The sequence below is a fragment of the Sapajus apella genome, unplaced genomic scaffold (genome assembly GCF_009761245.1).
Source record: "Sapajus apella isolate SASKATOON/1434 unplaced genomic scaffold, GSC_monkey_1.0 scaffold13, whole genome shotgun sequence".
NCBI lineage: Eukaryota > Metazoa > Chordata > Mammalia > Primates > Cebidae > Sapajus > Sapajus apella.
This window is the reverse complement of record NW_022436953.1, coordinates 30,014,810-30,040,675: the sequence shown is the minus strand read 5'-3', so window position 1 is coordinate 30,040,675 and position 25,866 is coordinate 30,014,810. Positions and strand designations below refer to the sequence as shown.

The following is a 25,866-nucleotide window of genomic DNA, read 5'->3' as shown; positions in this document are numbered from 1 at the left end:
CTGTCCAGTCTATACCAGCGCATACTTCAGGGAACATTCTCTCTGATTCCTCAAATCCAACAAAGTTGTCAGGTGTTTTTTACCATAAAAAATACAGCTTTGATTTAAGGAACACAGGCAACTGTGTAACCAAAGAGATCAAGAGCTGTGATCTGGCGGTACGTTCTGGCTTTCCTATTAATAAAACATGCAGGTCTTAGGGCAGAAAACTAACTACATATACCTCTTACCCTACTGTTGGGATTATATTCTTGTAATTAACAAGCCCATGGAAGCAGGCTTTTTTAACAATATGAAAAAGAGAGTCATTTGAAAGAATGATAAATTTTAATTAGAGAACATCTTTATAATTACAAATTAAAAAGGAAGGTTGAATTGCCCATAAATGCTCCATCTAGAAAAACTACCGGGAGACTTTGAGTCTCCAGGTCACACACCCTAAAGCTAGATATGCGTCTGCCAGCAGCTCAAACAGAGTCTTCGGAGTTTTGCTCAGCCACTATGCCACTGGAAAGGTAAATACAGAAACCTCACTTTTTCCTTTTAATATCTATTGAGCAAATTCCTGGTGAAGCAGGAGGACCAACTAGGCCTGTCAACAGCATCAGGGTAAACAGACTTTAAACAAATAGAGGCTTTTTGCACTGCATGAAAACAGCGTCGGTGGCTGCAATGTAAGCGGGGTGCCTCAAGACCGACAGAAAGACATCTGGAGAAAACTTAAAAAGCATTTTAAGGCCTCATTACTTATCTTTGCAACATGTCTCACTAACAAGGCAGGCTCCTCCCTCCCAGATACTCCTCCTTATCCTACCCCTGAACCAGCCCCTAACCCTAACGGGGTGTGCTGGTATGGGCGGGGTCAGTGAGAGTGTGGGTGGGGTCAATACTGATATGGGCGGGGTCAGTGAAGGTATATGCCTGGTTTGTGCTGGTGTGGGCGAGGTCAATACTGGTCTGGACAGGGGTCAGTAACACATGGATAGAATCAGTACTACTATGGGTAGAGCCAATGTTTATGGGGGTGTGGCCACTTCTGGTATAGGCATGATCAGTTCTGGTATGGGCAGGCAAATGCTGGTGCCAGGGGAGCTATAAAGCACCAGCTTAGGAGGCCCAGCCAGTAGGTCCTGCAGGCCACGCAGAATTGGGCTCCCTCAGGGAATACACAAGGGGACGGCCCTGTGCCAGCCTACTGTGCTCTTCCTACCATGTCATAACCTCACACCTGCCAGGGCTGACAGTCAGAACCACGGCACAGAGGAGGAAACCTAAGCTGGGAGACGTTATTTATTCCAAAGCCAAGCATTCAGAAGAGCCCAGAGCCTGGGTGCTGCGTCAGAACTCTCCCATGGCAGGGCCATGTTGCTTCCAGAATGCCATTTGCAAACCATCATACGAAGTGGCCTGTCCAGCCAACCCTTCTGCGTGTTGTTCTCAGCAACCAGTGTGCAGCTGGTTCTGAATTGAAGTGAGTTTCCATTACGAAGGTGTGAGTTACCACAGCAACACAATGGAGAGAGGAAGTCCATGGAGGCCTAATGCACCTATGAGCACAGGCTAGGAACCCCCACAACAACCTGAAATCATGTGCAGAACTGGGTATGTGTGTCTGTCTGTCTGTGTTGGGGGGGTCTGTGTGCCTGTGTGTATTTTGTACATGCATTTTTCTAGAGATATGGTCCAAGACCTTCATCACATTTTCAAATAGTTCCCCCAAACCCTCCACCCAGGTTAAAAATAAGTAAATTAAAAAGGCAAGAATGCCTAAGTGATGAATGAAAAAGAAACAAAAGACCTTTTCCTTATTAAATCCACCTACCTTAAAATCAAACATTCAACAGTGTGATATCATTTAGGTTTTCTGAAGGAAGGACTAGGAAGATATGTGCAGTCCTGGGCTTTGAAGAAATTATGAAGGAGGCTGGAGATCCTTGGGTAAAAACCCTATCTTATTAAGGACTATATTTCCTATCAAAGTAGTAAATTGCATTTGTAAACACTTCCTTCCTTAACTAGATTGTTCCATGATACAATGTACTTTGCCAGCTTCCTGCGGCCAAATGAAGCAGGTGGTCTCTGAACGTAAGTTTAAATTATGATGCTCCAATAGAAAATCAAATCAAAGCTTCAAAAGTTTGCTTTTTTAAGCAGGTGGTCTTGAAATGGGTTTTACTGCAACAATAGCTAATATCTCAGGCTTTCTGGAAAAAATAAAAAAACCTCTCCTACAGTGTTTTGAATTTAAACCCTACATCTTGCTCATAACGTTGCTTTAAGAAATTTTTCGCACTTCAAAATATAAATTACCAGATAATTATGTGATAATTCTGATTTTACAGAAACGTTCTCTGATTTACCCGGACTCCTTTCTGTGGAATGGCTGAAGCAAACCCCTTCCCTTTTCTGACTTCCACATTGCAATGTGTAAAATGAGGGGGTTGAATTAAACCAGAAGTTTTCCAAATTTGCTGTCCAGCACAACCCAACTCTATTTTAAGAACTGAGGTTTCCGGCCAGGCATGGTGGCTCACGCCTGTAATCCCAGCACTTTGGGAGGCTGAGGCAGGCAAATCACCTGAGGTCAGGAGTTCAAGGCAGCATTTATCAACATGGAGAAACCCTGTCTCTACTAAAAATACAAAATTAGCCAGGCATGGCGGCACATGCCTATAATCCCAGCTACTCAGGAAGCTGAGGCAGAAGAATCGCTTGAACCCAGGAAGCAGAGGTTGCAGTAAGCCGAGATCGCACCATTGCACTCCAGTCGGGCAATAAGAGTGAAACTCTGTCTCAGAAAAAAAAACCAACCTGAGATTTCCAGTCAGTATCCCAGATAGCACAAATCAGAGCCTTAAGGGGTAAGTCTCGGGATTCTATATTTCAACAGCTATCCAAGTGATTCTGATACAGAAGAGCATTTGGGAACCATGTGACCAGGTACTTTTTAAGGCTTCTGCAGATCTGCTATTCTAGGAAAAACCAAAAATTATCAGGTGGAAAAGGGCATGGCCTCATTCTGGTCACAGAACCCAGCATAATTAGGATCAGAGTAGCTTGTTTCCTTTCAGCATCAAAAAACACATGCTAACAGTAGGAAGTACAGCTGTAGGCAGGGGTGAGCACTAAAGGCGTTCATGTAGAGCTACGGGGATGCCTGCTCTGGATAGGAACTTTGGTAAGAGACATAATTGCACAAAGCAACTATTTGTTGTTCATCTGCAGTGAAATTTAACTGGTCTATATTCCTGTTTCTTTCTGTGAAATCTGGCAAACCTACACAGGTGACAAACTTTCCATGATCGAATGTCCACTCCAACTCTCAGAACTTGGGATTCCGTGGAAAGAAACCTGTTGCTTGTCACTACACAAGGCACCCCCAGGATCTGGACTCAAAGTCAAAAACTGTGATCAGAAAGTAAAAGTTCCTTGCTAGGGGAGTAGTGATGGGGTCTTCTCCAGAACAGTGAAAACGACAGGTTCCCTGGCTTCTTGACTCTGTCACTTGAAGAATGACAAGGTTTCAAGAATGGCTCACAAGATTCCCCAGCTCAGAGTCCAGTGGAAAATACCTCATCCTTTTCAAAATGAAAAACATGCCATCACTTTGATGGTAGAAATTTTGTTTTATGATCAAAGGTGATCTTGGTCTCCTCAAGGCTTATAGTGATGTTATTACATTGGATAATTTAAGCTTATAATCATCTTTCAAATAAACAAACCTGTTTCCATAATCAATTTTGGCTGTGACCTTCTTCTTCAGTTCTTTGAGCTCATCCTGCGGTAGAGTTCCAGAGAGAATTTGTGATCGCCATTCAATAAGGTCATAGATCATGCGCCGTACACTTCGAAACATCTCCCTGTTATCTTGCTATACGGGGGAGAAAACCCAACCATAAAGATATTGTTATAAAACAGCACTGTGGAGATGGTAGAGAATGCATATCTCTTCAAATACACATGAGGTGTAAGTACCATATCATGAGATTTCATGCATGTTGAATTAAAAGGTGCTATCAGCATAAGCTGGAACGTATTATATGGAATTTTCTTTCCATGAGATAGTAAAGATTAAAAGAATAAAAAGTAATGCCTAATCCCCAAGACTTCACCCAACATTCTATGCCCCACTGAAGCAAAAAGGTGATCAATCCGACCAGAGGCTAGGCCTTGAGGCTCCACACCTGCTTATGAGCTTCCTGCATCTGGATCAGAGATGGACAGCTCTTAAAGCTCCTCCAGAATTCATCTGAGCCTAAAGATCTGAATCCTACAACCTGCATACGGTCTTCAGAACACCCTGCACCTGGACCGTTCTCAGCATACTGAGGACCTGAACTCATCAACCTTGCTCGCAGCTGAGCTACAGGGAAGAAGACGGATCCCACACACTGTGGTGTGTCCAACCCACACGCGACACTTTTGCAAGAGGCCAAATCTCCATGTACAAACTCTTGGTGCTTTTGTGACAAGAGTAAAATGCAAATAAGATGCAAGAGTCACACTTCTTACCACTTCCTAAGATTTTTGATGGGATTGATGGTTCAAAGCAAAGCAACAGTTTGCAGCTAGCAATTAAAAGCGTACAACAATCAAGGAGATTACTGATTATCTGAAGGGAAATAACTCGGTGGTTCTTCCCATGAAAAGAAATCTAGGTGGAACCTAATGTGATAAAATTCTAAGCATTGCTGGGCTTGGTAGCTCAGAACTGTAATCCCAGCACTTCGGGAGGCAGAGGCAGGAGGACTGCTTGATACCAGGAGTTGGAGACCAGTCTGAGCAACATAAGGAGACCTCGTCTCTTCAAAAATTAAAAACTCGGCTGAGCGGGGTTAGTCCCAGCTACTCAGGAGGCTGAGGTGGGAGCATCGCTTGAGCCCAGGAGGTCAAGGCTGCAGAGAGCTGTGATTGTGCCACTGCACTCCAGCCTGGGCAACAGAGCATTCCATGTCTCAAAAAATGAATAAATAAAAAGATACCTAAATGACATTGTCCCTTTAAAACATTAAATGTGTTCACTTCTACTCTTTTAGAAAACTCTCCTTCTACATATCTGAACCACATACCTCACTCTGGCATTCAACCTTCTTTCTAGGAGTTTCTGATATCCACACCGCCTTCTCTTATCCATTGCTCTAAGGCCATATTAACTATCTAAAATCCTTAATACTTTGCTAATATCTACAATGACAGAGTAGAGCAAAAAATGCATATATATATATATTTTTTTTCTTTTTGCAGAAGGGGTCTCACTCTGTTACCCAGGCTGGAGTACAGTGTGCAATCTAAGCTCATATCATTGCAACCTCTGCCTTCCCAAGAGATTCTCCTGCCTCAGCTTCCCAAGTAGCTGGGACTACAGGGGTGCACCACCATATCTAGCTAATTTTTCTATTTTTAATAGAGATGGGGTTTCGCCATGTTGGCCAGGCTGGTCTCAAACTCCTGACCTCAGGTGATCCATCCCCGTCAGCCTCCCAAAGTGCTGGGATTACAGGCATGAGCCACCGCAACCAGCCCATATAAAAATATTATAACCATTTTTTGGCTTCGCTTTCTTTGCACAAATCTAACAACGTAAGCCCATCAAAGGCAAATTTAAGTTTTGTAAAAGGAAACCAAGGTGGTCATCATTACGCATACCTACTCTAGGGTTACAGACTCAAGCAGGTCCACTGACTATTAGTATCAACTCCTGTTTGTTTTGTTGCCATATTTTTGTTTAAAAATTGCTAAGTTGAAGATGAAACACTGACTACAAAATTGCTCAGATTTACACAAAACATTCATGGCTAACTTTATGCTTTTAGGTTTTTGAGTACATTTGATGACAATTACTGCAACTGCTTATTACTGTGCATTACAGGAAACCACTGTATAATCAAAAACAGCAAGCCTGCCCAACGAGCAGCTGTGGGACTTTAGGAAGTTTTCTATGTTCTCAAGAAATTAACGTACCGACTTCCTCCCAGAGCCCTTGCTTGGTGATAATAACATTAGCATATGAGAAATCAACACTCTGAATAGAAATACAAGCTTAACAAAAGGTAATCTTCTGCAAATATGAATTTATGTGCAAAGAAATACCCTGAGGGAATATGAAATGGAAGATGTCAGAGCTTCACCCTCTCTGCATTAATAAGACTTCTTCTGTGATCAGGAGAACTGGACAATTGCACATAAAGCTGGGATGTAAAATATTTCCCTATCCCTGTCACAAACACGGGTAAATCCAGAAGACTGTTGTTGTTCTTAAATGATAAGAGGCATTACCTACTGTCAGACAACAGCAAAAAAAAAATAAGTAGTAATTACCTTTTACTGGATCCTTAAATAAACACCTATTACTGTTTTAAAGGTGACATCAACACACACTGCCTGATCCCATGCTCCAGGGGCCTGAAAACAACCATATTTCCCCTTCCAGTGCAAGGAAAGACACATCCTACGGTCTCCTCCCTTACAGCTCACTGTAATACACCCAAATACACCGCAGGTCCAAGGGCACAGGGCCCCCAACAGTGGCTAAACTCTCAGCCATGTCCTTGGCCCTTTCTGAGTAAAACCCTGTCTCAGAAGCTCTGCTTTTAAGGTTCCCTGAGAAAGAAAAACATCCCATTGGTATATTAGGGTCAAAAAGCCCACTCTCTATTTCTAAGCTTTGAATGAATATTTCATTTTCTCACCACGTAGAGCTGCCTCCAGATGGTGGACCACTCTCGGAGAGTCGTGGTGACTTCCTGGATGAGGGGGAGGTCACCCGGGATGACCGTTTCATGTTGCCTGGGAGGAAAGAAGGAAAGAGCAACTGAGTCCACGGTTTCACCACCTGCTGTGAGTTGTGCCTGGTGAATTTCACATCTAGACCACAGAGCTCAGTATTTAAGCAAATGGGAAGAAAATCTACAAATAAGTCTGAGTTCACACATATAAATACATACATCTCTAGGAATGACAAGTTCTATTTGTACAGAGCTTCAGAAGGTTCATACATTACCCTGCACGTAAGCCATCTACCTCACATGTCAAGGTAAGATGAAGGAGACAAATAATATTCCATTAAAAGTCTACATACAGAACGTCAAGGCCTGGCAAAAGTAAGGTATATTCATATATGTGTACCCATCTATCTTAAAGATGCCATAAATTATAGCCAGTCCATGTGGCATTAAATTGCAGTTTGGGTTAAGATGATTTTTACATTTTCCATCATGTATAAAACTCATTACATGATAATACACGAAGCGGTTATCCTTGGCAAAATATGAGAGAGGTTACAGCTTCAAAGGTCCATGGTTACTCTATCTGATCCCAACTCTGATTAAACTTTTTTTTTTTTTTTTTTTTTTTTTTTTTTGAGATGGTGTCTGGCTTTGTCACTCAGGCTGGAGTACAGTGGAGCAATCAAGGTTCACTACAATCTCCGCCTCCCAGGTTCAAGCAATTCTTCTGCCTCAGCCTCCCTAGTAGCTGGGATTACAGATGCATACCACCACATCCAGCTAATTTTTGTATTCTTAGTAGAGATGGGGTTTTACCATGTTGGACAGGGTGATCGTGAACTCCCGACTTCAGGTGATCCGCCCGCCTCAGCCTCGCAAAGTGCTGCAATTACAGGCATAAGCCACCATGCCCAGCCCCTTGACTTATTCTTACTCATTACATACCTATGTGCTGATGTTCATCATATCAACCATTGCTTTCCGGGCATGTGCTCTGGGCCGGGGACCATGCTGAGTAAGACTCAGCCTACTGAGGGCTGGGGAAGAGAATGAATTTGTGGCTAATGCAGTTAGGCTAGCTGGCCCTAGAGGTTCTCTGTGTGTCCTCAACAGGCAAGAATGTGGCTGGCATGGAATGCGGAGGGATGCTACAATAGGTCCCACCTACATCCCTTGATGTACACAGAGCCCAGGCCTGTGGAAGGATCCCTGACTGTGGCTCACAGTTGGGGATCAGGCCTGCAATTACTTATTGATAGCGGAGGGGAGGATCCCAAAGCAAGCGACAATGCGATCCTGAAAGGATGGTGATCTCGTGGATAGGTCCAGAACCTGAAGTCAGAGGAAAGGGTGCAGGCGATATCATCCCCTAGAAAACTGTTATTAAGAATGACCCTGGCCAGGTGTGGTGGCTCAAGCCTGTAATCCCAGCTCTCTGAGAGACCGAGGCGGGCGGATCACAAGGTCAGGAATTTGATACCAGTCTGGCCAACATGGTGAAACCCCGTCTCTACTAAAACTACAAAAATTAGCCAGGCTTGGTGGTGGACACCTGTAATCCCAGCTACTCGGGAGGCTGAGGCAGGAGAATCACTTGAACCCAGGAGGTGGAGGTGGCAGTGAGCTGAGATGGTGCCATTGTACTCCAGCCTGGGAAACAAGAGCAAGACTTCATCTCAAAATAAATTAATTAATTAATTAAATAAAAAAAGAATGATCCTTTGGGCAGAGCACAATGGCTCATGCCTATAATCCCAGTGCTCTGGGAGGCCAAGGCAGGTGCATCACCTGAGGTCAGGAGTTGAAGACCATCCTGGTCAACATGGTGAAACCCTGTCTCTACTAAAAAAAAAAAAAAAAAATACAAAAAATTATCTGGGCATGGTGGTGCAGGCCTGTAATTCCAGATACTCGGAAGGCTGAGGCAGAGAATCACTTGAACCCAGGAGGTAGAAGTTGCAGTGAACCAAGATTACACCACTGCACTCCAGCCTGGGCAACAGAGCAAGATCCCATCTCAAAAGAAAAAAAAAGTGACCCTTTCATGAGCCACCATCAGTGTCTATCTACTGAAGAACCTGACTATTAAAACAGCCCTGCCAGGGATGTCCCCAGGTTTCCCAGTAAGGATACGGATGGAAATGTGGTCCATTAATGTAATGGACTTCCTTCCGCTCACAGTGTGAGGATCTGCAACAGCACCTGGACTGTTTTCATCTTATGGACCCTGGGTTGAGTTCACTGGGCGCTCCTCACACTGGCTACAAGAAGTATGGAGCTCAACGGACCCTCCCTTTCACCATGTGAATAGGGCCTCAGTACATTTACCACGTCCTGCTGTTGGTTCTGGTTCCTCCTTAGGTTCCTCCCTTCTGGTAGGCCCAGTCGATCTCTTAGATCAACGTGCCAGCTTGCACTAACACATTTGATCTGGCTTTATTTTCTTATCTTTGTCACCCCCTTGTTACCCACCGGGGTTAAAGAATATGTCACCCCAACAATGCCTGAGGGCAAGAGCATCAAAGCAGAGTATCTTTAAGAATGAATGGGGCTGGGTGCAGTGGCTCATGCCTGTAATCCCAGCACTTTGGGAGGCCGAGGCAGGTAAATCACCTGAGGTCGCGAGTTCCAGACCAGACTGGCCAATACGGCAAAACCCCATCTCTACTAAAAATACAAAAATTAGTCAAGCATGTTGGCATACACCTGTAATCCCAGCTACTTGGAAAGCTGAGAATCACTTGAACCCAGGAGGAGAAGGTTGCAGTGAGCAGAGATCATGCCACTGCACTCCCCACTGAGTGACAGAGCGAGACTCCATCTCAAAAATAAGAAAGAATGAATGGATGAATGGAATATAGGGGAGTGGGGAGACGCTGAGTCAAAGGGATACCAAGTTTCTGTCAGATAGGAAAACTAAGTTCAACAGATCCATCCTACACCAAGGTGACTAGTCAACAGCTACGCACTGTATATTCGAAATTATTGAGAGTAGAATTTAAGTGTTCTCACTACAAATAAATGATAAGTATGTAAGGTAATGCACACGTAATTAGTCTGATTTAGCCATTCCACAAGGAATACAAACTTCAAAACATCATATTATATACCATAAATACATATAATTTTTATTTGTCAAATCTAAAATAATAATTTTTTGGTGATCCCATAACTTCAGGAGGCCAAGGCGGGCAGATCACTTAAGGTCAGGAATTCAAGACCAGCCTAGCCAACATGGTGAAACCCCATCTCTACTGAAAAAAAAAAAACAAAACTGGGCATGGTGGTGCATGCCGATAGTCCCAGCTACTGGGGAGGCTAAGGAAGAGAATCGCTTGAACCTCGGAGGCCGAGGTTACAGTGAGCCGAGATCTCACCACTGCACTCCAACCTGGATGACAGAGCGAGACTCTGTCTAAAAAAGAAAATACAAAATAAAAATAATAATTTTTTTTGAAAAGCGAATGGATGGGACGTAGCAGATGCTCACCCAACAGTGGGAATGATTCTCATTAGCTACTTGGCTGCCCAACTGAATCAGAGGTCAAGAGACAAGTCATGGCAGGAGGTCATGATGTGAACATCACCCGCAGAGACAGATCAGCTGAAGAGGGGAATGCAACAGAGGCCATGTCAATCAGGGAGGGGCAACGAGGAAGCAGGAGAAGGCCAGGACAGCACCCTCAGAGGTGGACAGGGGACAGAGAAGATGGTAACGTGCCTGAGCAGCAGGTCAGCATAACAAGAAAAAGAGACTGAGCATCGGAGTTAAGAGGAGCTTTCAGTGAAGCGGGGACCAACAGTGTACAACGCTGCAGTAGAGCACCAGGGGCGGATGATGAGAAGACACTGTGAGTCTGGACATGAGGAGGCATTGCTAACCACGTCAGTACCGGGGAAAGGGTGGGGGACAAAATGGAAATGGCTTTGGTTATGGGGGAATAGGTACAGAATCAATGGTAAATGGCATATAGGAGTCATTTGGGATGTCTGACAATGAATGAAGGCTAGCGTCCAGAGAGAAGAGAGATGAGGCAAGAGAGACATTGTGGGAGAGACCACGAGAGAGAGCCTTGCAAGAGAAAGGCTTCAAGAGAAAGACAGAGCCTGCAAGAGACAGATCACGCAAGAGAGAGACCATGCAAAAAAGAGCCTTACAAGGGAGCCTGCAAGACAGGGACCATATGAGAACAAAATGTAAGAGACCAGCAAGAGACGGATCCTGAAAGAGAGAAAGACAGAGACTCTTCAAGAGAGACAGGACAATAAACTTGGAGAGCAAGAAGGCAAGCAGAGGTGAGAGGAAAGCGTGGCCCACACTGGTACTGGAAAGGAGAAAGGACTGGGAGAAGAAGGAAAGGGGGAAGTCTACAACGACCTGGAGGGAAACAAGAGGGGTGAGATTAGCTGTCAAGCCTGAAGGCGGGCTTTCTTCAGGGAGGGAGCTGTTGGGAAGACAGGCTTGAGCAGCCGCAGCAAGGGAGACAGACACAGCCAGGTAATGAGTGTGGAGAACAATCCCAGGCAACCCAAAGCAGCGGCAGGGAAATTGCTTCTAAACTGCTCATTTCGATCGAGACCATCCTGGTCAACATGGTGAAACCCCACCTCTACTAAAACTACAAAAAAAAATTAGCTGGGCATGGTGGTGCGTGCCTGTAATCCCAGCTACTCAGGAGGCTGAGGCAGGAGAATTGCCTGAACCCAGGAGGCGGAGGTTGCGGTGAGCCGAGATCGCGCCATTGCACCCCAGCCTGGGTAACAAGAGCGAAACTCTGTCTCAAAAAAAAAATAAATAAATAAACTGCTCATTTCACCGTAGCTCTCTGCATTTGCTCACAGAGGGGCACCTTGGAACAGAAGGCCCAGGAAGAGGAGCCAAATGTGTCTCTGTCTGCCTGTCTGGTTAGTGTGACTCTACTTATGGACACTCGGAATAACCTGTTCTTCATTTTATCATCCTTCATAATTACATTTTACATACATTCTTTTGTATACATCAAAGTGCTTTTTAAATAATCATATACAGTCTGCTGTTAAGGATTCTAACACAGAGATAAAGCACACTTTATTCAGTTACTTCCACAGACGGAAAGTTTCAACTTTTTCTTCCCTTTAAGACTTTGCATACAAAACACTTTATCTGTCTGAAAAGTACCATACTCCAGGTCATCACCATTCATGCCTCTAAATTATGTTCTTCGTTTTAATTATGCATCACGGGACTATGGAACCCAAACGGTCCTTTTCATATGTTAAAAGTACAGTGCTTGGAAAGGCAATTTTTTAATCAGCCAAAAAGATGTCATTATGCAGTAATCATATGATTAGTAATTTTATAATTTACATATTTAACTGAGTGTGAAGATGTAGCAGAGACAAAAAAAGAAAACATTTTAATGTTCCTTCTTCCAAGTTCACACCTGGTTATTCATTTGCCATTCCTGCCTAATGGGCTCCTGTTCTAGAAATGTCCTTTTAATGATCTTATATATAAGTTTTATAACCTCTAGGAAACATACATCACAATTAGACAAAATGTAAATTCAGCCATGTCCCAATTTAACAACTGTTGATTCACCCTAAACTCCATTTGTATCACAGCCTGCAATGTCTTTCCAAAAAAACGGGACTCAGAGCTGGGGGGCTTTGAAGTCTCTGTCAAATGGAGTCTGTAGCTCATGGAGGAAGCACAGAGCACTATGGCAAGTGCTCCCCAATAGTGACCCCAGGTTTAAGGACAGTGACTGCAAGTATGGTGCTGACACTCTATAAAGGATCAAAGCTATGTTAAACACAACTCTGAATCACAAGACCCCTCTGTCTCCCCAAAATTCCTGTCCCACTGGAGTCAATCACACCCATTGTCTTGACCCTCTCCTATTACCCCAGCATACAAAAGAGCAGAAAAGCCAAATATAGTAATTGCAATTCTTCATTTAAACATCAAGACCAGACTCACCCTTTTCCTTCAACAATCGCTTCTTTAAGATGAATATATGAAGCAGGAAATATGCCCTTTGGGAGAAATAAAAAACAGTGGCTTTTATTATCAATAGGATTGCTGATTACAAATCAAACAATAGTTCCCAAAAAGGTGGGGTGAGGGGTGGCTAGATCGCTATTAATTTTTCAAGTCTTATGCTAATCCCCATATATAAAATATCAAAGAAAACACGAAGTAGAAAAGACAGCAACTCAATCAACTTGTACTGCAGAGTCTGCAGATGTCTTAGAAGAAAACAGACAACAGACTTGTAAGGGAAAAAGTCCACAAAGATGCAGGCAATTCGCAGGCTGCTCCATAGATCACACCCTTTTGGCCTCAACACAGGCAGATCAAAGGCCAACTGATACCTCAAAAGCAATTTGTGATGATGGTCTCCTCGTTCAAAATGATGAAAGTTGGCATATACCACCAATTGTCCCTTGTGCACTGACCATGTACCCAGACCCACAGGGACTTTCTCAGAGACCTCCCAAACATGTAAAATACAGGAAGGCGGGCTGAATTTCGCCCAATCTGCACAATGCCTAGGGACACACCCTAGCTTCCACTGATAAGGTGGCCTGTATCTCTCAAGGACAATGCACATGGGAACCCAAGAGAAGGAAGCCTGGGGCGGAATTTCTCAACAGGACACTCAGCATCAGGCACAGTCTGTGAAGTGCCAGGAGGAGCTTTATCAAGAGTTTGGGTCCTAGGCCAGGCGCAGTGGCTCACGCCTATAATCCCAGCACTTTGGGAGGCCGAGGTGTGTGGATCACTTGAGACCAGGAGTTCAAGACCAGCTGAAACTCCATCTCTACTAAATATATAAAAATCAGCTGGGTGTGGTGATGCACGCCTGTAATCCCAGCTACTCAGAAGGCTGAGGCAGGAGAATCGCTTGAACCCGGGAGGTGGAGGTTGCAACGAGCAGAGATCCTGCCACTGTACTCCAACCTGGGTGACAGAGCAAGATTGTCTCAGAATTAAAAAAAAAAAAAAAAAAAAAAGTTAGGGCCCTGCTTCCTGGGCAAGCAAAATAACTCCCTTACTGGAGTAAAGCAGAGGTTGGCAAAGGAAGGCAAGAAATGGGGCAAGAGGGCATGGGTCTTGGGCAGTACAATGCAACCCGGCTACCACTTCCTGCATGAGATTTAGTGCGTGCGGCAGAAATCAATTCAGTGGCCGCCTATGGCCTTAAGGCACCTGTTGTGGGAAGGGGAGCATCTGCCTGGGTTTCCCTGGCATCCAGCCCTGAAGAATGCAGAAACCAAACTACTAATCAAGCTTGGAAAGGGCAGGGGGCATGCAGGGGGCTGAATGGTCCAGCAGGCATCAATGATTCATGTTGCTTCTGCCAAGGAGGAAAGTGGCCAAATTCCATATAAGGAAGAATTACCACAGAGAGGGAAGGCATCAGGCAGAGAGTCAGAGGCTGAGCAACAGAGAAGGCTGGGCCTGTGCAGAGGCTGACACCTGCAACCAGCACTTCAGGAGGATCGCTTGAGCCTCAGAGCCTAGGAGCTCACTGCCAGTCAGGGCAAGATGGTGAGACCCCATCTTTGCAAAGACCTTTTACAAATTAGCTAGGTGTGGTGGTGCACACCTGTAGTCCCAGCTCTTTGGGAGGTTGAGGGAAGAGAATCCACTGACCCCAGGAAGTTGAGGTGGCAGTGATCTATGATCACACCACTGCACTCCAGTCTGAGTCACAAAGCAAGACCCCGACTCCAAAAAAATAAAACATTAATAATAAAAAAAAAAAAAAAAAAAACGAAGTCTGAAGGGACGCAATGCTGGGTTGCCGCGTTCAGGTCCTGATTATCTGGGACACCTCCAAATCCCAGGGACACCCTGGGTGTCTTTCCACGATGGCCACGGGTACCTACCAAGATGGGGGAAGAAAACGAAAAACCAACCCCAGCCCTGTCCATGTCCACCAGCAGACACAACCCTCAATCTCAGCAAACTCACCGGAGACTCAAGAAGCCACAGGAAGGACAATGACTGCGTGAGGCTGGACACACCTGCAGGTTTGAAATGAGCCACTTCCACTGGGCCTGTTCAGCAACCCCCTGAACAACTGCACACTTACAACTACCGGAAAGTTGTTTACAGGCACGTGGTGTCAGGATTCTTAGGGCCCGCATTCCTTTTCTGCTACTGCCTGGGAGGCCCCTTACAAATTTACATCTCTGTAAGGCTTGGATTTCCTCATCTACCAATGGAGATCTTAGATGGAAAAATAGCTATGCCCTACCCAGCTCTACTGTATCAATGAGTTATGAATGAGTTATGATGTCATGGCGTGCAGGTGTAGTGCAAAAGTACTATGATTCAGGGAGGTGCTGGAGGAATGGCAGAGATCTCAAATTGGAGAAGGTGACAACAAATACCAAGTAAGATTCAAAGAAAAAGGAACAGCTTGCCTGGGGCACGTCCAACGCAGGACACGTCCAACCCAGGACGCATCTAGCCCAGGACGCAACAGCCATGTTCTATGTAGGAGTGGGATGGGGGAGGGTCATATTAGTCCATGATTCTAATCTCTTATTACTAAAGTTTTCAACTGCAGCTTTCCCAAATTCAGAGTTTCATCTGCAGGAATACACTCTGTTTTTTAAGAGACAGATCTCACTCATTATGTCCAGCTGAAGCTGGTCTCAAACTCCTAAGCTCCCACTTCAGTCTCTCAAGTTGCTGGGACTACAGGTACACACCATTGTGCCTGGCTGGAATTCACTCTTGACTGTAGAATGGAAAATCAGCATGAAAATAGAACTTTCGTTGGAGGAATCTATTCCACCATCCACTTGGTTGAAATCAATCTTGTCCAGACTTCAAGGCTGTAGGTCACCAGATATGTAGAGACCTGTAGCCCAGTCTAAGGTTGGCAAGGTGGAGGTGAGGGGTCCTGGTCCCGATTTGCAGATCTGGCTCACGGACTTCCTAACAGTGTCTCTCACATTAGGCATGACTATGCCATAGGAGGGCTGCCACAGGGACCACCCTGTACCCTTCCCAAGTGCTGCTTGTGTGAGAGGATGACCCACTCTGGCCTGCTCAGCAAAGCCTGGGTTGGGGCTCTGGGGAGGGCAGAGTGGGAAGGCCCTGGCACTTGGCCCACTTGACTTTGGAGGCCCTATTACAGGAACACATCACAATCGAAAGTCCAGCCCAATGAGGAGATAATGAGAGGCAAATTTAGGACACAAAAGTAAAATGAACCATCAGTCAAGCATAATTAGATATTAAAACCTATCTGTTAACATGGACAGCCCAACCACAGCTTAGAATAGGGGTTACTTCAAAATCATAATGTCATAGAATAAAACAGAAGAGCCATAATTAGGTTCTGTGAAGCTAAGAATGTTAAAGCCACAACAGAATTGTGTATGGGAGTGCCCACCACAATGGCCCAAGGGGTAATTACATGTCTGAGTTTCAGAAATTCAAACAACCACTCATGCAAACCGCTCTAGACGAGCACAGCTCCTTTCTTCACAGTTCGACTTAGGCAGTATAAAATAGTTATATGCAAGAGGAAAAGAGTATGCATGAGCTTTGCAAATTTGCTAATCTATTATTAAGGACAACACAAGGTTGACAACTATCAGCAATAATTTTTTTCTTAAAGTCACTTTACTCAGATCATTCTCTGACACACGCAGGCCTAAAAAGGACACAAAATTCTATCATGAACAGAAGACAACAGGCCAACACTATATCACAACCCAGCAATTCACAGAGATGAAGCTACAATTTTTTTTTTTTTTTTTTGAGTCGGAGTCTCGCTCTGTCACCCAGGCTGGAGAGCAATGGTGTGATCTCAGGTCACTGCAACCTCCACCTCCCGGATTCAAGCAATTCTCCTGCCTCAGCCTCCCGAGTAGCTGGGACTACAGGCACCCACCACTACACCCAGCTAATTTTTGTATTTTTAGTAGAGACGATATTTCACCATATTAGCCAGGTTGGTCTCTTGGCCAGGCTGGTCTCAAACTCCTGACCTCATGATCTGCCCACCTCAGCCTCCCAAAGTGCTGGGATTACAGGTGTGAGCCACTATGCCCAGCGAAGCTAGAATTCTATGTACACATACTGTTCAGAAGAAAACAATCCAAGGTCGTTCACACCCCTACCCATATATTTTTTTAAATTCAGAGAAAGAGATATAGAAGTAAAACTCTCAGACACAAATGAGATGGAATTGATTTCCTCTCAAGGTTTGATTTACGAAGAGACATGCACTGTGTTTAAGAAGAATGACTTACCTTCTTAGACTTTTTTCTTAAGGTGTAACCTCGGTACCACCCTAAACAAACACAAAGTGGAAACAGTTAGTACAAAGAGACGTATTAGGGTCCTCACAATACATTCGTAATGTGTACAACTCACTGTCTGGCAGAACCAGTGAGGTCAGTTTGTTGCCAGCATTTTCAATGAGCCTAAGGCTTTGGAGATATACTACATGTTTTCCCAGAGAGCATTTCAACAGCACACCCAGAGTCCGGCTGGCAACCTTAATATGCGGGCCTGCACGCCTTCCCCTCCATTGTCTCACATGGCTCAGAAGCAGCATTTGAAGTTCAGATACACAGTTCCAAGGGGAAGATTTGTCCTTTTAACCCCTGGTCCTGAGTAGGCTCCTTGTGTATATATTTTCTTAGCTCTCCCTCTGCCTGATTTAGACCAAGATCTCTCCAAGGGCACATACCAGCATCTCGCTAGCCCAAAAGAGAAAACCCGTTGAGAGATGACTTCCTCCTGCTTCAAGACAGGGCACTTTCTCCTGGGGCAGCCACAACCTCACAAAGTACTTCTGTAGCAACAACACAGCCTTCAACCCACAGGAAGCTCCACGGCCAAGCACAGGGCACACCTGCCTCTTTGGGTTTGGCCCAGGCTCTACCTCTCCCTCCTTCCAAGTGGTGAGAGAAAGAGGAGAGTAAGAGCAGAAAGAAGATATACTCCAACCATCTGCATGCCATGGATACCAACGAGGAGTCCCTTCAACAAGGGACCAGACCCAGCTACACGCCTGGCACCCGCTGTAACGCTGAGGACAGAAACTGCCCTGCAAAGACCCCGGGGTCTATAGTCAGTATCCAGACTCCAAGAACCCCACTATTTGTGAGGTGAGATGGATGATTTTTTAATCCCAAACATTCTGAATTTGCTCCAGGCCATCTAGCTTCTGGGAAGCAAAAGCTCAAAGAGGCCAGGTGCAGTGGCTCACGCCTATAATCCTAGCACTTTGGAAGGCCAAGGCAGGTGGATCACTTGAGGTCAGGAGCTCGAGACCAGCCTGGCTGACATGGTGAAATGCCATCTCTACTAAAAAATATAAAAATTAGCTGAGCATGGTGGCAAACGCCTGTAATCCTAGCTACTCAGGAGGCTGAGGCAAGAGAATTGCTTGACCCAGAGAGGCAGAGGTTGCAGTGAGCTGAGATCATGCCACTGCACTCCAGCCTGGGTGACAGAGCAAGACTCTATCTCTAAATAAATCAAAATAAAATAAAAGCTTAAAGACAAATCCCAACTCTGCCCCATAGGAACAAAAGGACCCTGTCACAGAGTGACAGAGTGTACTTGGAAAATGTAAGCTGGGTAAATTCCCAGAGAATAACCAAATATTGGGTTTCTTTACACTATTAATAAGCCAAACCTCAGAAACCAAAGATGTATGAGTTACAGAGCAAGTTCAGACAGATGAAAGCAGGCCACCGTTGCAGCCATTGGCCTCCACCACTCTCAAAAGGTGAACATTTTAACAACCAGGGATGAAGAGGATGACTATGAACCATAATCAATATCATAAGATGGTGATGGTGTTAAGATGAGCAGAATCCCCAAGGGATCACTAAACAGCTGTTTTCTCTGTAACCAGAAAGGAGAACAGAAACTGCGGGGACTCTTGCAAAGGTTCTGCTAAGACCCAGTTATGACGAATTGAACTCATTTCACTGTCTTGACATGGAGAGTCAACAGATTGATTAGAGTGAACCTCAGATACAAAAATGCCTAGATTTCAGCCACGCATTTGAAGGATTATCTCCAGATAGCCATATTGTCGAGTTCAGCGGTTTCGATAAGCAGGCCCAGTATCGGCGCCCATCTAAGACACAGTGTTCACATATCAGAAAGGAAAAGGAAAGGTCAGTGGAATGCGTTATTCAAAGCTGTGTACTCAATTTCAACGACTGTCCTTTATCCTGTTATAGACTTCCTGCATTTTCAACATGTCCTTTCTTTTTTGAAACTAAGATTAATGTCTTAGACTATACAAAGAAATAATGCAGAAACACACAAACAAAAAAGATAGTAACTAAGAATAGTAAGAAAATGAGACCGGGAGCAGTGGCTCACTCCTGTAATCCTGGCATTCTGGGAGGCGGAGGCAGGCGGATCACCTGAGGTCCAGAGTTGCAAGACCAGCCTGGCCGACACAGCAAAACCCCGTCTCTACTAAAAATACAAAAATTGGCCAGGCGTAGTGGCGGGCACCTGTAATCCCAGCTACTTGGGAGGCTGAGGCAGGAGAATCGCTTGAACCAGGGAGGCAGAGGTTGCAGTGAGCCAAGATCACGCCACGCACTCCAGCCTGGTGACAGAGCGAGACTCTGTTTAAAAAAAAAAAAAAAAATGAGAAAAGTTTACAAACTATGTACAGAAGAAACCCATAAGACCGCCACACGTATGAAGAGATCCTTCAGTTTCATAATAATCTAAGAAATGGAAAGTGCATAGTTAAGAGCGGCAGAAGCAGAACACCGCAGGATCCAAGATGCCCCGGGTCACCGTGGGCAGCAGTGTGGACTGCAGCAGCCAGCCTGGGAACAGCAGGCCCTGCTTATCCAAAGTCTACATCTCCACACCAGAGACCCAGCAACCCCCTCCTGGGAACGCAGCCCAAAGACATCTGTGTGCCCTGCAAAGTGAGACAGACACGGGATGCTCAGGGCAGCTTGATCTCGGGTGGTGGGAAGTGGGGACATCCTGAGTACTCATTACTGGTGGGGTAGGCAGTTAACATGAGCTGCGTACACCATGCAGTTAGAACCATGGGCTAAAGGGACACAGAGAGCACAGTGCCTCTTAAATGGAGCACTGGGGAAAATAAGAAACAGAACAAGACTCTAACCACACACTTACATCCGTTAAACATAGATGCATGCCAAGCTGCATAACAACACAGGCAAACAACAGTCCACTTCGAACACGGTAGAAAGGTTCTCCATGGGAGTGGGGAGAAGAAGGGCCAAACAGTAGGCATAAAAGAGTTTTGCATCTTTACTTAAATGTTCATAGATTGTCGATTCCTCTTCTAACAGCCTTCCTAAGCAAAATGAAAACCTACGGTTTTTCTCTCCAGGATTTTTGGCATGCACTATTTCTTCAACTAAGTGAGCACACACATCATGTGCCAGAGACCACACTGGGCAGCACAAATACAGAAACAGATTAGATCCAATCTCTGCCCTCCATGAGCTCAGAAACTGGAGGGGCCCTAAGATGAGCAGGGGTCACCCCAAAAACTTCTGCATGACAGAGTTCAGCCTGAAGGAGAGAGGGTTTCCTGGCAGAGGTTTTGCACAGGAGTGTGAAGGAACAGAACAAAATGATGACCTGGCTGCTCTGGGGAACAGCAAAGAGAGGATGAGGTTGGGAGGAGAAAGACTCACAGCTGTCATAGCAGAATTAACTTCTCCCTGGCAGGGCTTGCAAGTGGTCTCCAGGTAGTCAACCAACCTGCTCAAAAAAAGAGACATCCACCCAAGGAACAGGCAAATATAGGCAAGACATGGTCCCAAACTCAGGGAAAGCACCGTCCAGCACAGGAAAATGGCGGTCTAGTTATTTTAGAAGAAAATGTGTCATTATTCCTTTTAAAGATTTGAACAAGGCTGGGAGCAGTGGTTCATGCCTGTAATCCCAGCACTTTGGGAGGCCAAGGCAGGCGGATCACCTGAGGTCAGGAGTTCGAGACCAGCCTGGCCAATGTGGGGAAACCCTGTCTCTACTAAAAATACAAAAATTAGCTGGGTGTGGTGGAGGGCACCTGTAATCTCAGCTTCTCGGGAGGCTGACACAGGGAGAATTGCTTGAACTCAGGAGGTGGAAGTTGCAGTGAGCCAAGATCATGCCACTACTCCAGCCTGGGCACCAGAGCAAGACTCCATCTCAAAAAAAAAAAAAAAAAAAAAAAGAATTGAATAAATTAAGCTTGAATGTGGCTGAAACAAAAGGACAATTTGCTAATCTTTGGTCAATGCCTGCAGCTTCCCTCTGGTACAGCATCTCGCCCTGGGGACCCTATGGAAGCCCTGGAGACCCTATGGAAAGGAGCCCACAGCAGGATTGGACACCCTTGACCACACAGGAGTCACTCAATCAACATTGGGGACCTGGCCTCACCTCTCTGGTTGATCCAGGACACTGACTGTTTAAAAGGAGGCCTGCATGAATGACCTCTCAAAGCTCTTCCTACTTCCACCATGAGCTAGAAAGTTCATTTTCTTTGTTCTATGCTGTGAGCCTTCCTGTGCCCAAGAAAGAGAAATTAACCATAACCTGAAGGTAAATTTAGTCTTTGAACCTTAAAACAAAGAGTGATCATCTAGAAATTTTATCCTCTGGAGCAAGCTCTGTAATATCCTGGAAAGGATCATAGAGAAAAAGAAGATCAAACTTGCTAAACAGAAAAACTGCCTAAGATGAAAAGGAGAGCCAAGGAAAGAAAAAGAAAATCCCAGACTTCTGACACAAGTCATGAAATTTAGAGAAAACAAGAGGAAGAAATTGGAAAACAAATAAAAGTACATTATTCCCTTTCTATTTAATGACAAAAAGTCACCACACTTCTCAAAGTCAAAACTATTAATAGTTCTCCAAATGCATTTCTCTGATTAGATTCAGATTAAAACCAAAAAGTTAGCTGTCAAGGAACGGAAATTCATTTTATGCTAAAGAGCTTTTACGAAGACTCAAATATTTTAATCAGAACCTAGAAAGATTGACTAGCTCAGAAAATTAACGTTCACTGTGGATCCCTTATCATGATGTCAAAAAGTCAAATATCTGCAATCAGATATTTTTGAAGTTACATGTATTACAAGGACCATGACATGCCTGAGGATTCCACTGTTTAAAAAACACATTTCTTAGCCAGGTGTGGTGGCGGGTGCCTGTAGTCCCAGCCACTCGGGAGACTGAGGCAGAAGAATCCCTTGAACCCAGGAGGCAGGGGTTGCAGTGAGCTGAGATCACACCACAGTACTCCAGCCTGGGCAACAGAGTAAGACTGGGGTTCAAAAAAAAACAACAACAACAAACAAAGGACCACTGACATGCCTGAGGATCTCATTGTTTAAAAAACACATTCCTCAGCTGGGCGTGGCGGCAGGCACCTGTAGTCCCAACTACCTGGGAGGCTGAGGCAGGAGAATTCCTTGAACTGGGGAGGTGGAAGTTGCAGGGAGCTGAGATCACGCCACCATACACCAGCCTGGACGACATAGCAAGACTCGGTCTCAAAAAAAAAAAAAAAACCCAACAAAAAACAAAACACCACACACACATTCCTATCATGAAGGAAAAAACAAGAAATTGCAGTCCCCACATGCCCAGGGGCCACAGGAAATCATTAACTATTCAGGAATGACATCACTGCCCAGTGTTTATTAACCGAGATTTCAACTTCAACTGAGCGGCAGCAAAAGTTAAAAAAGATACAAAAGCCATTCCCTTCAGATCCAAAAAGTGGCTGAGATGAGCTGTTTGATCCCTAACCTCTACTTAATTTCTCTCTGTCTCCTCTCAGGCACTGGCAACGCATGCTGAGGAGATAAGGGAACACAGCTGTCAGCTGTAAACACGGAAAACAAGCAGAAGACCCATCACAACTTTTCATCCACTAAAGGAGTCGGGTTGGTTTTGCAGAGCTGCACTGGCTTCCAGGCAGAGGCCACTAAAGTCGATTTTCTTTTCAGATAGGACTTTTTTAGTGAAGGTACAGCATGCATCAGATGGGGGAATAAGGGCCATGAATATGGGTATGTTAATAGGTCTGTGTGTTTCAGAGGAGTCTACCAGGAGCTGGCCAGAGTTTGCCTCCAGCAGGAAAGCTTAGCACTACTTCATTCCTTGCAAAGTGGATTTCAAGGGTCAAGTTAGAAGTGCAGTTGGTTGATTACTACGGGATGTCTTCGATTTCCCCTCTCACCCCCACCACGCACGTGGAAGGGTTTTCTTAAACCTGGGGAAAAGGCAATTTTGCTACTGAAATTATCCTTTTTATTCATATGCTGTATGGGAACCACCCTTTCAAGCAGGAAATTAAGCCAACAAAATAAGAAAACACAGTGTTACAAAACACAATCTTACAAAACCTCCAGATCGGAGCAGTCTTTAAAAAAATCAAGCCCATCATTTCTTCCCTTCTATGCAACAATAACTGCAGCATAAAATGAATTATGGCCTGCTCAAATTATTTGCAAGACATGAAATGTGAAAACAAATTTTCTGAAAAGCCAAGGACACTGGAAAACCACTGTCACCAACAGTTTATTTATTGGATAATTATAACAATTGCTTCAGGTTGGGCGCGGTGGCTCATGCCTGTAATCCCAGCACTTTGGGGGGCTGAGGGAGGCAGATCACCTGAGATCAGGAGTTCAAGATCAGCCTGACCAACATTAAGAAACTCCATCTCTACTAAAAATACAGAATTAGCTGGATGTGATGGTGCATGCCTGTAATTCCAGCTACTCAGGACGCTAAAACAGGAGAATCACTTGAACCCAGGAGGAGGAGGTTGTAGTGAGCTCAGATCACACCATTGCACTCCAGCCTGGGCAACAAGAATGAAACTCTGTCTCAAAAAAAAGAAATTGCTTCATTGGATGGCATCCCATGCAACTGTCATAAATCTCTGTTCATCCCAAGAAAATGGGGATTACAGGTTTAAAAAAAAAAAAAAAAAGGAAAGGAAATAAGAGATGAAAATTGTAGTTTCTGAGGCATGCTGCTAACCAATCTAAGTGAAAGCATTAAAAGAAAAAATCTCAGTTCCCATCAAACACATCAAAACAATGAAGCAGGCTGGGCACGGTGGCTCACACCTGTAATTCCAGCACTCTGAGAGGCTGAGGCAGGCAAATCACTTGAGCTCAGGAGTTCAGGACCAGCCTGGGCAACATGGTGAAACCCTGTCTCTACAAAAAATATAAAAATTAGCTGAGGGTGGTAGCAGGCACCTGTAGACCCAGCTACTTGGGAGGCTGAAGTGGGAGGACTGCTTGAGCCTAAGAGGTGGAGGCTGCCTGCAGTGAGCTGTGATTGTGCCACTGCACTTCAACCCGCGTGACAGAGCAAGACCCTGTCTCAAAAACAAAACAAAACAATGAAGTTAACTAAAATATCTTAAACATACTTTTTATTGAGTGGTCAATTGTTAACAAACAAGATTTACACACACTTAGCCGGGCAGAGTGGACCATGCCTGTAACCCCAGCACTTTGGGAGGCTGAGGTGGGCAGATCAGCTGAGGTCAGGAGTTTGAGACCAGCCTGACCAACATGGTGAAAAGCCGTCTCTACTAAAAACACAAAAAAATTAACCAGGCACAGTGGCAGGCACCTGTAATCCCATCTACTCAGGAGGCTAAGGCACGAGAATCACTGGTACCCGGGAGGTGGAGGTTGCAGTGAGCTGAGACAGGGCCACCGCATTCCACCCTGGGTGACAGAGCGAGACTTGTCTCAAAACAAACAAACAAAAAGCTTTACAAGGAGTCAACAAGTTTAAAAATGGGAATTTTAGGACAGCACAGTGGCTCATGCCTGTAATCCCAGCAATTTGAGAGGCCGAGGCAGGCAGATCACAAGGTCAGGAGTTTGAGACTAGCCTGGCCAATATGGTAAAACCCTGTCACTACTAAAAATACAAAAATTAGCTGGACGTGGTGATGCACACATATAGTCCCAGTTACTCGGGAGGCTGAGGCAGAAGAATTGCTTGAACCCAGGAGGTAGAGGTTGCAGTGAGCCAAGACTGCACCACTGCACTCCAGACTGGTCGACAGAGCGAGTCTCTGTCTAAAAAAAAAAGGAGGGGGGAAGGAATTTTAGTTTTAAGTTCACTTTAATAAAGCATCATTTAAACAACAGACAGCCTCACTAGTACCCTTACCTGAAACAGTATCCATCTGCAAGAAAGTGGGCCTGAGAAGGGAGCATTACTGTCTATGCATCTGTAACAGAGGAATGCGTTGCCCAGCACGCACTGGGAAGATGTGCCATCTGCCCGAACGTATAAAAGATACCAAGATGCATACGCACCTTCATATGTCTCTAAGATGTGCACAGTGTCTCCAATCTGTAAAGACAGTTCATCTGCTCCTCTGGCATCATAGTTATAAAAAGCTGTAATGAAAAAAAGGGAAACATATTAGTAATCGTCAAGATAGAAGTGACCGTGCTGAGTCGTGTTGGCTTGTGTTAATGCTGTTGTTTTTAATATTGAAATACATTCAGTCACCGCTTGGATCATCCTCTCTGACACCCACAGAAGTCGCCTTTTCTTTCAGACAAATGTAAAGGGTCACTAGTTTAAGGAGGAGAAATTCATAACTACTCACGACACCGGATGATCTTAAGTGACGTAAGAAAACATCATTAACAGCGTTTTGATTGCCACTTCAATACTATTTTTTATTTACACTAGATTTTTTTTATCTTCCTATGAATCAATTGTACATGGACCGAATATTCTTTGCAAATTAAAAAAATTATCATGCAGAAATGTTGATATTAAGCCAATAGAAGACATCACAATCCCAGTAGACAAAAATATGTCCTATGTTAAAAGAAATCCCTAAAACTGAATGATCAGCAAGAAACGTCTGAAATCCCATGTTTATCCTGACACAAAGCTGCTCCTATTTTGCAAAAGGATCAAACTGCTCCTACATAAGCCCCTAAAAAGTCATACCGTTAAATTCAAAACCACACTTTTGCTCATGCATTATGGAATAAAGGCAACAGTCACTGGTGTGAAAAGGATGTACAAAGTGTTTGAGGCTCAAAAAGTACTCAACTAGCCCACTCTTAGTTTATATATATATATATATATATATATATATATATA

General features: G+C 44.6%; 1 protein-coding gene across 2 annotated transcripts in view; it reads right to left on the bottom strand.

The window, feature by feature from the left end:
* DOCK1 (dedicator of cytokinesis 1) overlaps positions 1-25,866 on the bottom strand; it is a 528,332-nt gene that overhangs the window by 450,398 nt on the left and 52,068 nt on the right. For both annotated transcript variants that reach the window (XM_032281990.1, XM_032281991.1), the window contains exons 2-6: positions 25,059-25,142; positions 16,989-17,029; positions 12,688-12,743; positions 6,690-6,786; positions 3,723-3,871 (exon numbers count right to left, since the gene is read on the bottom strand). In XM_032281990.1, coding sequence (XP_032137881.1) covers positions 3,723-3,871; positions 6,690-6,786; positions 12,688-12,743; positions 16,989-17,029; positions 25,059-25,142 — 427 coding nt within the window. The remainder of the gene's footprint in view (positions 1-3,722; positions 3,872-6,689; positions 6,787-12,687; positions 12,744-16,988; positions 17,030-25,058; positions 25,143-25,866) is intronic.